The 13,877-nt window shown below is 50.2% G+C and overlaps 1 protein-coding gene across 1 annotated transcript; it reads left to right on the top strand.

The window, feature by feature from the left end:
* Nucleotides 1–301: 301 nt before the first annotated feature.
* Nucleotides 302–11,927, top strand: LOC146764770 (uncharacterized). The gene is made up of 7 exons (XM_085563632.1): nucleotides 302–670; nucleotides 1,533–1,693; nucleotides 3,530–3,576; nucleotides 7,175–7,263; nucleotides 8,216–8,366; nucleotides 9,481–9,642; nucleotides 11,791–11,927. The coding sequence occupies exons 1-7, from the start codon at nucleotides 506–508 to the stop codon at nucleotides 11,925–11,927; spliced, it is 912 nt and encodes a 303-aa protein (XP_085419758.1). The 5' UTR covers nucleotides 302–505.
* Nucleotides 11,928–13,877: the final 1,950 nt, after the last annotated feature.

Raw genomic sequence — 13,877 nt, 5'->3', positions numbered from 1 at the left:
CAGAGGTGAGGGGGAGCTGGGCCGATCTCTGGTGCGAGGAAGGGTCCTGTGGCAGCCCAGAGAGCCTGTGCACATTGCCAGGGAACAGCTGTGCCCTGCGTGTGCCCCTGCAATGAGCTGTGCTCCCAGTGCCCCTGCAGCTTAGGGCTGCTGAGCTGTGGGGCAGGGAGAGGAGCAGGAGGGTGCAGGTGCAGCTGAGCCATTCCTGGAAAGCACAGGGCTCTGGGCTCCCTGCTGTCCCAGGGCAGCCCAGAGGCCAGGCTGTTCCTGTGGCAGCCCTGTGCAAGTGGGTCAGGGTTTTCCCCGGGCCTGCCTCAAGTGTCTGCCGGCAGGAGCATGTTTCCCTGTGCAGCTGTTTAGAAATTGGCAGGAAATGAATCCCATGAAATACGGAGCTCCAGATGCTTTAGGTTTGCATTGCTGCCTCTGTTAAACTTTGTGTGTCCACTTTGCAGGCCTGACTAGCTACCCTCTGGCCAAGAGGCTTTCCCTGGCAAGTCCCTCTATGCTCCTTCCCTCCAAGCGGTTGCCTCCCATTCAGAAGAGCTCTCCTTCTACGAAGCCCAGCCAGATATGCAGCGGAGAGCAGGAGAATGGGAAAAATGGCAGCAGCTATGATGAGAAGAGTAGAAAAATACAGGAGCTGAGTTCAGAGGGAACAGGATATAAGGTAAGGAGACCAAGTTAAGTCCTGTGTGGTAAATTTTCAGTTTATGTGCCATCAACAGAGGTCTCAGACCTTTTCCTAGACTGGAATTGACCCTCCCTCTGAAGTTTGATCAGGTCCCAAATTGGCTCTTTAGCTGGGCCAGCAATGATGGGATATGAAGGAAGGGTGTGCATATGCCCCTGCTGCCTCCACCCCCATTCCTGGCCATGCCATGGAGGCCCTGGAGGAACTTGGGCAGGCTGAGACCTTGCAGAGAGCAGCAGGGCAGGGAGCTCTGCTGAACTTCCTAAATGCCAGTGAGCCTGAGAAGATGGATGTGTGGGAGCTGGAGTGCAGTGAGCACCCTGAGAGCTCAGCAGCATTGGGGCTCAAGGGCTGCTGGGGAACTGCAGGAGGGAAGGGCAGCAGCAGAAGCAATGAGAGGCTTGAGAAAAGCAGGGTTTGACATCCTGCAGAATGGCTTTGTGGCGACTTGGCTGGAGATCAGCACTGGCTGTTGGGTACCTTAGGGGCAGGGAGAGAAGAGTGACCTAAAGCCACTCCCATGCCATCCAAAAGGCCAGAGGAGGCAGTGGCACCTCAGAACAAGGAATGTCTTGATGTCAAACATGGGAATGCCAGCTGGGCATGTAGCCACTCTTGGAGAAAACTGAGCACAAGGGGAGAGGTGACAAATATGTGACAGGGGCTGTCCCTCACCACATGCCTTCCCTAGGTCACCTTTCCCTGTCCTAGGCCAAGCTGCTCCATACATTTGACTTTTCCTGCCAGCTCCCAGTTAAATGCATGGCTAATTGTCTTGAGGCATGAGTGGAGGCAAGGCTGGATGCTTGATCTGAGCACTGTGTTCTACTCTTTCCAGACTTCCTTGCTGTATCCCAGTGGTGGGGATGTGAAGAAGGGGTCATTGGGACCACCTTTGATCCCCCCCATACGCAAGGCAGTAAGTCCCCCTCTTGGCAGTGCTGTGGGGTCTCTGCAAAGCTCTCTGCAGCTGGAATTCCAGGAGTCCCAGGAGATGAGGTGAGCCAAGGTGTCTGCTGCTGCAGTGTGCTGTTCACCTCCCTCTTCCCATCTCATGTGGTTCTACTGCACAGTCAGGTGTCCCAAGTATTTAGGCAAACCTCTGAGTATTCACCATTTTGCCCATCTATGAGGGTCCAGCACAATGTGAAAGCCAACACCAATGTCCCAAGAGCAGAGGTGGTGGTGGGGAAGAGGAGGCAGGGCTTCAGAGCACCTCAACCTGGGTCCTCTGCTGGACTTGGCTATTGGCTACCTCTGTAATGGTTGGGGTGTGTCCTGGTTCAGGGCAAATTTGGGAGAGATCCTCCAAAGGGGTTTCTCTAGGAAGCAGATTCAATTGCCCCCTTCGCCCAACTGGTTTGGGACAAAATATCTCCTTGGAGAAAAGTGGAAAAGACCATTAAACAAGAAAGCCTAAACCATATTAAACAATAAAACTTCTTGCCACTCCAAAAGAGAGACAAACTCAGGAAAATCCTCCCCCAGGCTGCAGCTCAGCTCACTCAGTCTCTTATCAGTCCCTCCATTGCTGGAAGTGCCGCGGCCCTGGCCTGGCCCGCTGGGCCACAAGGTGAGAGCAGCCAGTGCTGATCTGGGTGTTCAGTCCAGAGCAGGCTTGAGCAGGTCCAAAGAAAAGGGAAAAAAATCTCAGTCCAGGGAACTTCTTGGCCTCGGCTAGCTAAAACTAAATAAAAGCAAAGGAGAGCTCTGTCCTGCCATCTGTGTGTCAACAGACAATACAGTGCAGGAGCAGGAATGTGGAGGAGTGAGTGCAGTTTCTGAAAACAAACTCCATGCTTCTTCTCCCCCCATTTCATGCCTGGAACAAGTCTTAAAGGTGCAAAACTTATTTTTCAGCATAAACAGAACAGGTGACTGGGGATAAAAGCATCATATAGACAACCCAGGACAGGGTGTCATTTGGGAACGGTGGTGCATGGGTCTGGATCCTGCAGATCTTTGAATGCTGTGATCCTTGACTGTCAACTTCTGATCCCACAAGATCATGAGTGGGCAAATACAGGCTACTGGAGAGGTGTCTGCAAATTCAGACGCTGCTTCTGTAATCATCAGGTGTAAATTCATTGTGCCTGGGCCTCCACTGTGAAATGAGAACCCAGATAAGTTTTGGGGTATAGATGTATAATCCGATGGATGTTTAATATTTTTATTGAGGCTTAAGATCAAAAAGAGAAAGGCGTGAGAGCAGTGTTATAGGACTGTATCTGATGGAAAGATATTGGCTTGGATATGAGTGAGAAAATGTAGCTGTCCGAGTGTTAACAATAAAGAAAGAGACACAGATGTACCATTCCAATAGAAAATCTTTGGTAGGACTTTTAAAGTGCAATCTGAATATCCTGCCCTAGCAGCTGGGTTGGAAAAAGCCTTTTTGTTGTTGAAAGAGCCAGGAGGTGTAATATAATTTGCAGGAGACAGCAGGGCTCCCTGCAGTTTGTGCTGTTTCAGAGAGGCTGTAGGAGCCACCTGGCTCCAAAAGGAGAGAGAGCAGAATTTGAGAGTTATGATGCAAGTGGAAGAATGACTACTGGTGGTGGGGAAGAGGAGGCAGGGCTTCAGAGCACCTCAGTCTGGCTCCCCTGCTGAACTTGGCTAATGTTTCACACAGAGCTTGGCCAGCTCTGTGTGACTTCTGCAATGGAAAGCTGAAGGTCAATGAATTAGCTCTGCATCCTGTTGTGTTTCTGTGGTGCATTTCCTCCTTCATCAGAGTGACCATGCTAAGAAGGTTTGCCTCCTTTGATGATGCATCCATTCCCTCCATTCTCTTTTTACCTCCTCATATGTTCTTTTGTCCTCCATTTTCTCCAGGCCAACATGCAGCAGCAGAAGCAAGGAGAAGAACTGTGAACATGCAGGTAGGTCCAGTGCATGTCTGTCCTAAAATGACCATTGTAGTCTTGGCTCATAGGTGACATTTGGAAAGCTTGGTTAAAGCCCATTCTTTTTAACATTTCTTTAAATTTGTTTCAATTCCTTGATGGGCTCAGTGGACTCTCCCAGAGCCCAGTCACTGGGAGTGTGCTCCAGACGTGCAGTGAAATCTCCTCCAGTGTGAATTGTTGAGTGGCAGGGGCTGGAGGGTGCCTTGAGGCCCTGCAAATACAATGCAGGATAAGGAAACATTGCTCTCCATCCTGCACATGCCTTTTATCTCCCTGTAGCTTTTCTAGTGTCACAATTAGTAGGGAAAAAGAAGGCATTTAGCAAGAAATGAGAATTGTTCCCACTCCATCCTCCTGCTTTTGAAGCAGGAAACCTTTGCTTGGGGCAATTTCTGAGCTGAACCCTTTGAGATCTGAAGGAGCTTCATGGACATTGTCTGGTTTTGTATTGGCAGAGATAGGAAAACCTCATCTGACAGAATGTCCTTATAAATCTTCCAGTTAGGGAGAAGGACTCTTCCAAATGGATGCAGCCTATGCAAGGTCTGCGTTTGTCATCCTCTGAGAGCACAAGCCCCAAGCCACCTATGGCAGGTTCAGGATGACAAATCTCTCCCCCGTCTCTCTCTGCCTGTGTCAGTGTTGCAGGCTGAAGCTGGGGGAGGAGAACCCTTCTGCCTTGTCCTCCCTCCCTGCCTTGCCTGATCCCTGACGAGTGGAATGGTGCCAGACAAAATGTGATCTCTGGTGCATCTGGGTCAGCCAATGCTTTAGAGTTGAAAGCCTCAGTGAACGTCTGTTGTTCCTTTGCCATCTCTGGGCGTGTAATGATAGGAGAGATGAGACTTGAAGAAATAATTCTGCTGATGCAGAAAAAGGGATCAGATCCCCTGGTCCCTTTGCTCATGGTTAGTTCTGCCAAATCCTGGATACAACCCCTTTGGAATGAGTCCTTAATTGCGGATAGGCAGCTGGAATTCTAGGGTGTAGTATTGCTCAGTAGATAAGGTGACATTTTTTCTGGATTAATTCTGGACTAGAAATTCCTCATCTCATTAAACCTTACCTTTCTCACTTTTATTGATCCGAGTATTCTACAGCGTGAAGGAATCCAGTTTTAAGAGAGGTATTGCTCTCGTACTGCTTGGCTGACATATGAATTTATCCTCTCTGAAGCCATGTAAAGAATTACTTCTCTTAGTTCTCACAGCTCTGTTGGAGAGCATTTCAGAATGACCTGCCCTCTGCTATTTCTATTAAGGAAATTTTGAATTTTCTCTATTAGCCAAGATGAGAAATGTCTTGAGGCACGTCATGTTTATGTTGGCTTTGGGTGTCTCTGCTGAAAAGCAAGCAGAGAGTAAACCCCTGGAACAAGTAAGCAGAGCAAAAGTAGAACTTTTGGATGACCGCTTTGTTCCCTGCAAATACAGGCTCACAGAGTACTGGGAACATCTGATGGAGAAAGCAGAACTTCTTTTATATCTAACACATGGTGCCATTGTTTGTGTCCCAGCACTTCCTTTGTTCTAAAGAGTGATATAAAAATCCCAAAAGTGCAAAGCCCAATCTAGAATTGAGTAGGACATACAGAAACAAAGGCCTTGAAGACTACTTTTGGAAACAATCACTTCCTTGACAGTGTCAGCTCCTAGAGACCACTGTGAATTTCCAACTGTTTGGAAGGAAAGGGATCCTGTAGTAGTGGGGAGGCAAGGGCAACACATGAAGTAGTAGAACCCTCCTCTCCTGGCTTGCCGGCTCCATATTGTTCAGAGAAATTTTATGGATCCTAGTTTCCTGAAAAATAAAAAACCAACCAATGTTTTCAGTTACTAAAATACACTTTGAAGTCCTCACCCATTAGATGGGTGGATTGTAAAGGGGTGAGTTCAATGAACTCACTTCTTCTCTTGTACCTGAATTACAGCTTCTTCTGAGGCTACAAGAAAAGCCCAGAGGAAGAAGGGAAAGAGCTCTTGCTGTAAGCTGGGACCTGGGATGCCTCTGCTCCCAAGGAAACTCGCTGACCTGTTTGGCTTGGAGAGTCGTGTGCCCAAGCCCGGCCTTGGCAATGGAGGTCTCGGCCCCCGGCCGGCTCAGGGCGCCTTGGCCCAGGAGCCTCAGCAGAAGCAGCAGAGCAGCGCTGGCCCCAGGGTCACTGCCGGGGAGGACAAGGGGGAGCCCGAGCATGGCTCAGCCTCACACAGAGGTGAGGGGGAGCTGGGCCGATCTCTGGTGCGAGGAAGGGTCCTGTGGCAGCCCAGAGAGCCTGTGCACATTGCCAGGGAACAGCTGAGCCCTGCGTGTGCCCCTGCAATGAGCTGTGCTCCCCGTGCCCCTCGAGCATAGGGCTGCTCAGCTGTGGGGCAGGAGAGGAGCAGGAGGGTGCAGGTGCAGCTGAGCCACTCCTGGAAAGCACAGGGCTCTGGGCTCCCTGCTGTCCCAGGGCAGCCCAGAGGCCAGGCTGTTCCTGTGGCAGACCTGTGGAAGCGGGTCAGGGTTTTCCCCTGGCCTGCCTCAAGTGTCTGCTGGCAGGAGCATGTTTCCCTGTGCAGCTGTTTAGAAACTGGCAGGAAATGAGTCCCATGAAATACGGAGCTCCAGATGCTTTAGGTTTGCATTGCTGCCTCTGTTAAACTTTGTGTGTCCACTTTGCAGGCCTGACTGACTGTCATGGCCCCAGAAGAGTTACTCTGGGATCTGTAGTTTCCCTGCCAACTTCCCAGATGCTCTTACCTTCCAAGGCCTTGCCTTCCATCCAGAATTGCCCTCCTTCCTCAAAGCCCATTATCTAACTCTCCTTTGTTGTTAAGTTGACCATTTTCCAAGGGCAAAAATTCTGATTTAAAACATTGGTTCTTTTCTACTGTGCTGCAATTTGATTTTATCCTCTGTGAAGCAGTTGCATAGAAGGATTAGTTCTCCAAATTTTAGCAGCTCTGTTGGAGAGTATTCCAGAATGAGCTACTTGCATTTAAAAAATCTGCCTTTAGTCAGGCTGGCCTGAAAGTGGCCCAATCTCATACAGTTTAGAATGAAAATCCTTGGGGAAAACAAATTATCTAGTGTCAAGAACACAGTTCACATTTGGGCATCCCTCCTGCAAGCCTAGGATTTGCTTTGAATGTCCTATGAAATATTCCAACAAAGGGAAGAAAATGTTGATCTAAATGCATACAGGTATGAGAAGCCAGGACTTTTAGGAACTGGAAAGAAGATGTTTACTAAAATCAGCATGAATAAGGGCAGATGAGAATCTCTGTCAAGATCAATCTCCATCTCTGCTCCTCTCTATCAGACACTGAGGCTCTCCAGCATCCAGGGGCTGAGGCTTTTGTCCTGCAGCAGGTTTCAGTCTGCTGGCCAACAGAGTAATGTCATGGCTGCTGCCAGTAGCCCATCCCTTGGCAGAGGGTCTGGGCATCGTACCTTGCTGCTCTCAGTCACAATCTCTGTGTCTTCTGAGGACTCTGCAGTCTGGAACCTGTCTTGCCTGTTGCCCAGCATGGTGTTTTTGGGGGCTTGAAGTCTTCCAGAGATTTACACCAACCTTTGCTTCCATTACCAGGCCTCCCACTGAGCCAGGCCAAGGAGATGGATCATCCCAGCAGTCCTGGTCTTACGAGGGACAAAGACCTGAGGGACGGCTTTGAAAAGGTAAGGGATAAGGACAGGGATGAGCAGACTTCCTTTCCAGGGCCTGTTTAGTGCTTGGCCCAAAATGTCACTGAAAATCATCATCTTCCACTCCTGGGGCATGGGGATTCCCTTGGGAATCTATTGGACAGCTACAGAGCAATTGCTTGGCTGTTTCCAGCGGTGCCAAGGTCCCTGGTTTGGAGATGGTGCTAAAGTAATGCCAGAAGCATTCTTTATGTGCAAAGGCTGTTTCAGAGAAGTTCTGAATGACAGAGCAAGCTACACGTCAGTGCTTGTAGGCAAAGTGCATCCTCAGAAGCAGAGAAGCAAAGATTCTAATGTTGGGTGTAAGCAAGGCTGCAAAATAAAAGGGGAGAGTTTGATCTTTCCTGATTACATTTCTGGCTGTATTTCACAGGCCTCTCGTTCTCAAGTTTTCTGCTCATTACCATCAACGTTTCTGCAACTTGTTTTCATGTGACTCCTCTTTTTGGTCTCAGAGACCAAGTCCTTCAGAGTCCTTCAGAGCTGAGTCCTTCAGAAGGCAGGAAGGGAGAAACAGCTGCAATTCCTGGCCATGAGTGTTAAGCAGCAGCTCATTACCCCTCCTTGCTGGGTGTTGCACATGGTTTTTATTCTCCTGCCATGGCCTGTAGGAACTGAACTGCCTGCTCACTGCCATGTGAGCTCTTCATCTGTCTTGCAGCACTCCTATGACTTTCATGCTTCAAGCAGGGCTGCTGACAGAAGTTGCAGTTGGAGCAGTGTAGGCTGTGGCACTGAAGTGTTCCTCCTCACTGTGTGTAACTGCCAGGTTGAGGATGGGAGCCATTCCTCTGAAACTATTGGAATGTGTATGGAGCTGCAGTGAAGCCTGTGGCAATCTATGGACTCTGTGCTCGAGATGAGCTGTTGTGTCTGGTTTGTGTGTCTCTGCTTACAGTTTATGATGTATTTCCATTGCACCTAGATCCGTGCTGCATTGTACATGTTGGCTCAGAAGAACTTAGAGCAGAAGGACATAGAGCTTTTGGAGACAGAGATGAAGAAAAGGAGACAAAAGAAAACATCCTTGCAGCTTCTTCCTGAGACAGTTGAGCCCGGGGATGCAGCTGAAACAAGTAAGTGGTGGCTACACTTGTGGTGGTCCTTTTTGACCACTTGCTTGCCCTTTGCACAGTGTTGCAGACTGGGGGACTGTTCCAGTTGCATCTGAGTGGAAGCTTGCATACGATTGATTTCCATTTCCCAAAGAAAAATACAGAGGCATGAAGTGTCTTGCCCATGGCCTCACTGAGTCAGTGACAGAATATCAGCTTTCCACATTCACCTCTAAAGTCTTTCAGAGGAGAAAATTCTGTCTTGCAAAGTACACTGGGGCTTCAGACTCTCTCCTGCAGAGCAGCCTCCAGGGAAGGTGAGCCCAAAAGAATGCTTTTCAACCAGGGTGCAACCTGGAAGCAAGAAAATCCAACTCCTTCTAATGAAAACACCAGAGATCCTGCTCTGACCACTCCCTGCTGAGGAGCTGGTGCTGTAGAGTTGTGCTGAAGCCCCAGCCAGCACTTCTGTTGCAGCCCCAGGAGCAACAGCATTCCCTGAATCCCGCCTGAGGGGCTCTGACTGCAGGGCTGTGAGCGCTGCCCCGAGGGCGGCAGCAGGGCCCTCAGGAGGCAGCACTCAGCCCGAGGGCATCACGCAAGGTTATCTGCACTCTCTTTTGGTAACTTCCCCTGAGAGCCTCTGAAACAGGAGAACAAAAGCAAAGCAATACTGGTTTTCCTTGTTTCTTAGGGGAAGCATGACTGCAGTTTGGTTTTAAGCTAGAGGAAGATAGACTTAGATTAGATATTCAGGAGAATTTTTTTTATAATGAAAGGGATGAAAAGCTGGAAGGGTTTGCCCAGGGAAGCTGTTGTTGGTCCATCCTTGAAGGTGTTCAAGGCCAGTTTACGTGGGGCTCTGAGGAGTCTGATCTAGATGAAGATGTCCCTGCTCATAGGGACTGGACTAGGTGGTGCTTAAAGTTGCCTTCCAACCCAAACTCTTCTAGGATTTTGTGATCATTGTCCCATGTTAGTGTTATACTTGGGATAGAGTGGTATACCATTGTTACACTTGAAGTTCTTCAGGATAATAAAGAGATGTTCTCCAGCTCTGGCAAGTTTTTTGGTGCTTTCCATCATCACCCTGTCCAGCACCCTCCACCTACAAGCTCCTCTTTGGTCCCTGCAGGCTTTAGCCTACCACCTGTTGACGGCACAGCTTCTGGAGTGCAGAGAAACCACCCTGGTAGTAGCTTGAAGGAGAAGGTCTTGAGGAAGCAGGACAACGTGCCCTTACTGCCCAACATGCCCATCATCCACGGGGTTGGCAGCTTCCCACACAACTCCGCAGGTAAGCCTGCTCCATGACAGCTTTTTCCGGCATGGGTTTTTCCTTGCACAAGGAGCACAAACTGCCTCCTGCCTCAGCCAGCACAGCTGGGATCTTGGCTCCATAGCCTGTCCTGAGAATGAACAGCAAATCTACTTCTGAGTTACTCCAGCTTGGTAGTACTGGAGCAGTTGGTTCTTAAAGATCCATTGGAAAGCTGAGCTGAATAAAGTAGTGTAATGGCCTGATCTCTGGCTTTTGCCCATCCTGATAGTCCAAACTAGAGCACTGGTGCCAGGAGGCTGCTGTGACTGCAGGGATGAGCTGCAGGGCAGTCTGCCAGGGTGTGCTCACCGTGCACCTACAAGAACCACCATGATCAGTTGTGCACTCACCATCTGGGCCCTCTGCCTGTCCTGCTGTCCAGTTCTGCAGCCAGCTTTTCTGCTCTCCCAGCAAAGGCTGTCTCTGCACGGCCGTCAGCGGCTCAGTGCAGTCGTGCTGCTGCTCCCAGAAGTGCCCGATGGCTCCTCGCTGCCACCATCCCACGGGCTGCAATGCCAAGAGGGAACAAGCAGTGCCTCCTGTGCCACCCAGCAAATACAGCGGCCGTGTGCAGCAGTGACAGGCACAGGGGCTGCCTGCTGCTCCCAGGCTGTTGGCTGCCTGCAGGAAACACTCAGCAGATAGTCCCTAGTGGCTCCTGTCTCTCCTTTGTGGGTAGCCTGCCTGTGCTGCGATCCCAAGTAGGGTGAGATAAGAAGAAGGGAGCTAGAAATGATACTTGGAATGCTCTTTTCTAGTGATGCTGCTTCCATGTTCAGGATTGAGCAGAACTAGCCTGACGTGGCTCTCCATCCATAGTGAATCTAGATGTGTGTGTCTACATACTTCTGCAGTGCCATCACTGGTGTCAGTAGCTGGGGTACCTCAGTGACATCCAGAATAGATCCCGTTTGAATATTTTTGATATTATCATTCCTCCATACTTTGTGAGAACATGCAAGGGAGCACAAAAACATCCCTACAGAGTCTAGAGCAGTTCATCTGGATTCTGTGCAATACTCCACAGAATATTGCACAGAATATACTCCATCATTTTAGACAGCGCAAATGTTTTCATCTACACATTAGAAAATGATCTTTTGAGTGCACAACATGAAATTTTTGATTGACAGTGGTTTTGATGACAAATGGGTTTCATGAGAAATGCATTTATCATCTGATTTTTCTCACACCTTGTAAATTTCTTTCCAAAAAATTCAATTAAGGCAAACCCAGGTCAACTGATTAATGAGAGAGTTCATCTGCCAGCAATGTGGATCTGTATTTGAATATTCTTATCCTCAGAGTGCATTTGGAAGGTTTTTTTATCAACTGTCTAGTCTGGAAATTGCATTTTTCCACAAGAGAAAGCTTAGAAACGGCTGAGTTTGCAAACATGTCCATTAGATGGCAAATAAATTTCACCTCAGCATCTTTGAAATACAGCCAGTGTGTAGCTCTGAAAGAGTAAAGATTCATGATGTTTGGAAAGAACAAAATCCATAAAGTAATCCCTTCCCAATAGCAGGCCAAGATGTATGTGCACTCAGCTGGCTGCTGTCTATGATATTTGAGGTCAGTGGAGGCAGAGGCGCTGTCAGGTGGGAAGGGTCAGGTGTGGCTGTTCCCTGGCAGCTGCTCCGTGGGGATTGAGCCGGGCCCAGCAGGGCTGGGCTGTTCAGCCTTGGCTCGGTGCTGTGGCCAGGCAGCTGCAGGTTTCTCCTCAGGGAGTTGCAGAGTGCCCCATCCCCAGGCTGGGGGAAATCAGGGCGCTGAGACAAGAGAGGCACCTGAGGGGCTCCCTCCTGGCTGGCCAGCCCTGCTGCCGGCCCTGTCTGGCAGGGAGCGGGAGCTCTGCGGCCGCAGGAACCTGCCGCTGGCTGTGGCCCCTGTGGCACTGGGGAGCTGGCGCTGCGGGGCCATGGTCAGGTTCAGCCTGGAGCTGTGCCCAGCCGGGAAGGCTGGGGGAAAGCAAGGAGCCCAAGGCGCCAGGCAGCAGGGAAGCCTCTGCCCCAGTGCCCGTGTGTGCCCAGGGAGCCCTGGCTGGGAGATGGCTGCAGGCCGCTCCATGGCGGGGTGCCCTGCCCGGGGCTGCAGCGCCCATGGCCGACCCTGTCCTTACAGTGACCTCGCAGACGGCCGCTGGTGCCCAGCGCCGAGAGCAGCCACACCGTGGGACTGGGCAGAAGGACACGGCCTCTGCAGACCCACAGCAGTCCTTGCAGGAGGCACTGTCCTCGCTCGGCAGCGATGACTGGTAAGAAAGGCCCCGTTCACTCTGCGTCCCTCTTAGCACTAAGGTTGGTTAGAAGTGAGTCTTGCTGGTGTCTCTGAGCTCCAAGAGCCCAGAGTGCCAAAGGGCACTGGTGAAACCACTGCAGAGCACTGAGAGGATAAAGATTTGAGAGCAGCCTTTTCTCAGCCTTGCTCGGCAGCAGTGCTCCAGCTACAGCAGCTCCATGCTGTTTCCTCACTTTGCCTGCTGCTCCATGGGGCTGCAAAGGAAATCTTGAGGGAAGGGAGAAAGCTCTGGAATGAGATGATTTGCTGGCTGAAGGCAGAAGCAGGATGGCAGTAGTTTTGAGTGCAGGTTTGGGTGCCTTGGGCCACTGACCCAGTGGGACCGAGTAAGATTCCTCTCTGCTCCCGCTGCTGCCAGCAATGGCAGGTGACAGGGTCTCCCCGTGACCTCCTGCACGGCAGTCCCAGAAGCAGCTCCAGGGAGTTCCTCTTTCTGAGAAACCGACTGAGTTGTGCTTTCAAGTCCCTCATTACTCCTGAAGGACTCATGGCAGAAGAGAAGGAAAAAGAAATAAAATCCTCTAAGAATCTTGCACTTTTGAATTCTACTTTTTCCTTCTCACTGCTTCATATGGGCCTGAGATGTTTTGTCAATACTCACCACGTGTCTTGAAATTATACACAGGCAGAAGGAGGTCCAGAGGTGATAACCCCGCAAATGTTAGGTGATATTGGTTTTCTTTTTGGTGTCTTTTTGATCACTCTCTGGTGGATGCTTCATTCACACAGGAGTAAGGCCTCCATTCACACTGGCATAAGCATGAAAAATCTGCCCCGATGCATCTCCTTGTGCAGTCGCCTTTGCTCTGCCCTTTCTCTTCCCCATTTCTCTTTGGTGCCCTGTGAGGTGCAGAGAGCTTCTGCAGTTGTGGGGGTCAGGATGACACTCAGGGGTGTCTGTGGGATCGGTCACCAGCCCTGTGCTGCAGCCCTGATGCCTCACAGACCTTCCTCTAGCTGAGGGCCTGCAGAAAGCAAGTGCTGGGAGATGGAGTTGTTTGCACCTTTTAAATAGCATGTTGCTGTTGTGGGGGTTGTTTTAGGTAGGGGGTTTTGGGAAAAGCCAGAGTTTCAGCAGTTCTTGCCCAGGGGTGGAATCTTCTGGGATATCCTGCTGCTTTTTTGAGGAATGTGTGAGGTGGAGTGGAGGGGGTGACAGAGAGGCCTAGATTGCAGAGTGGAAACTCAGCTCCAGAGTGCCAGCGCAGACTCTCCCTGCAGAACTGCCTGCTGGGGCTGACAAAGAAGGAAAATGTCCCAGGAACAGCCCCATGGGACTGTGTCTCAGGGACAGGTACAGGGAGGTGACAAGAAACAGCAGCATGGTCCGGTCTCACAGCTTCTAGGAAGGAGTGACAGAGGGGCATCATGTGCCAGAGATTTCAGAACGACTGTCTTCTTAAATGGCCACAGATGAAGAGTATGAAACCCCTCTCTTTGCCTCTTGGATCTGTGTGTGCTTTTGACAGCCACAGTATCCTGTGGCAACGCGTTCCACGATTTCATGTACTCCTTGAAAAGAACCTCCCATTGTTCGACTGAGCTGTCAGCCTGGTAATTTCAGAGGGTGCTGCCTTGGTGGAGAGAAAAATCAATCTTTTGCCTTTCAGGGAGCTGAAGGAGAAGGGACTCTTCACCATCAAACACCTGGCTGAGTCCCATTCAGAGGTCCTGCTCTGTAGACTTCGTGACGTTTGCTTGGCAGTTACCAGTGAGGTGAGAACATTGTTCTGAATTGTCCCCTATACTTCATACACGGTGTGTAGAGTAGGTATGTGCTTCTTCCTCTCCATGTGTGCTCAGGGTCTGCCTTCATTTCTGGTTTTAGACCTTCTATTTCTAATGTCTGTCAGCTATCTGTAGGATCTGTGTGTACATGGAGCTGTATTTACTGGGAGGTTGGGTATGTG

This window comes from Lonchura striata, chromosome 31 (genome assembly GCF_050655825.1).
Source record: "Lonchura striata isolate lonStrDom1 chromosome 31, ASM5065582v1, whole genome shotgun sequence".
Lineage (NCBI taxonomy): Eukaryota > Metazoa > Chordata > Aves > Passeriformes > Estrildidae > Lonchura > Lonchura striata.
This window is presented reverse-complemented; position numbering and strand designations above follow the sequence as displayed.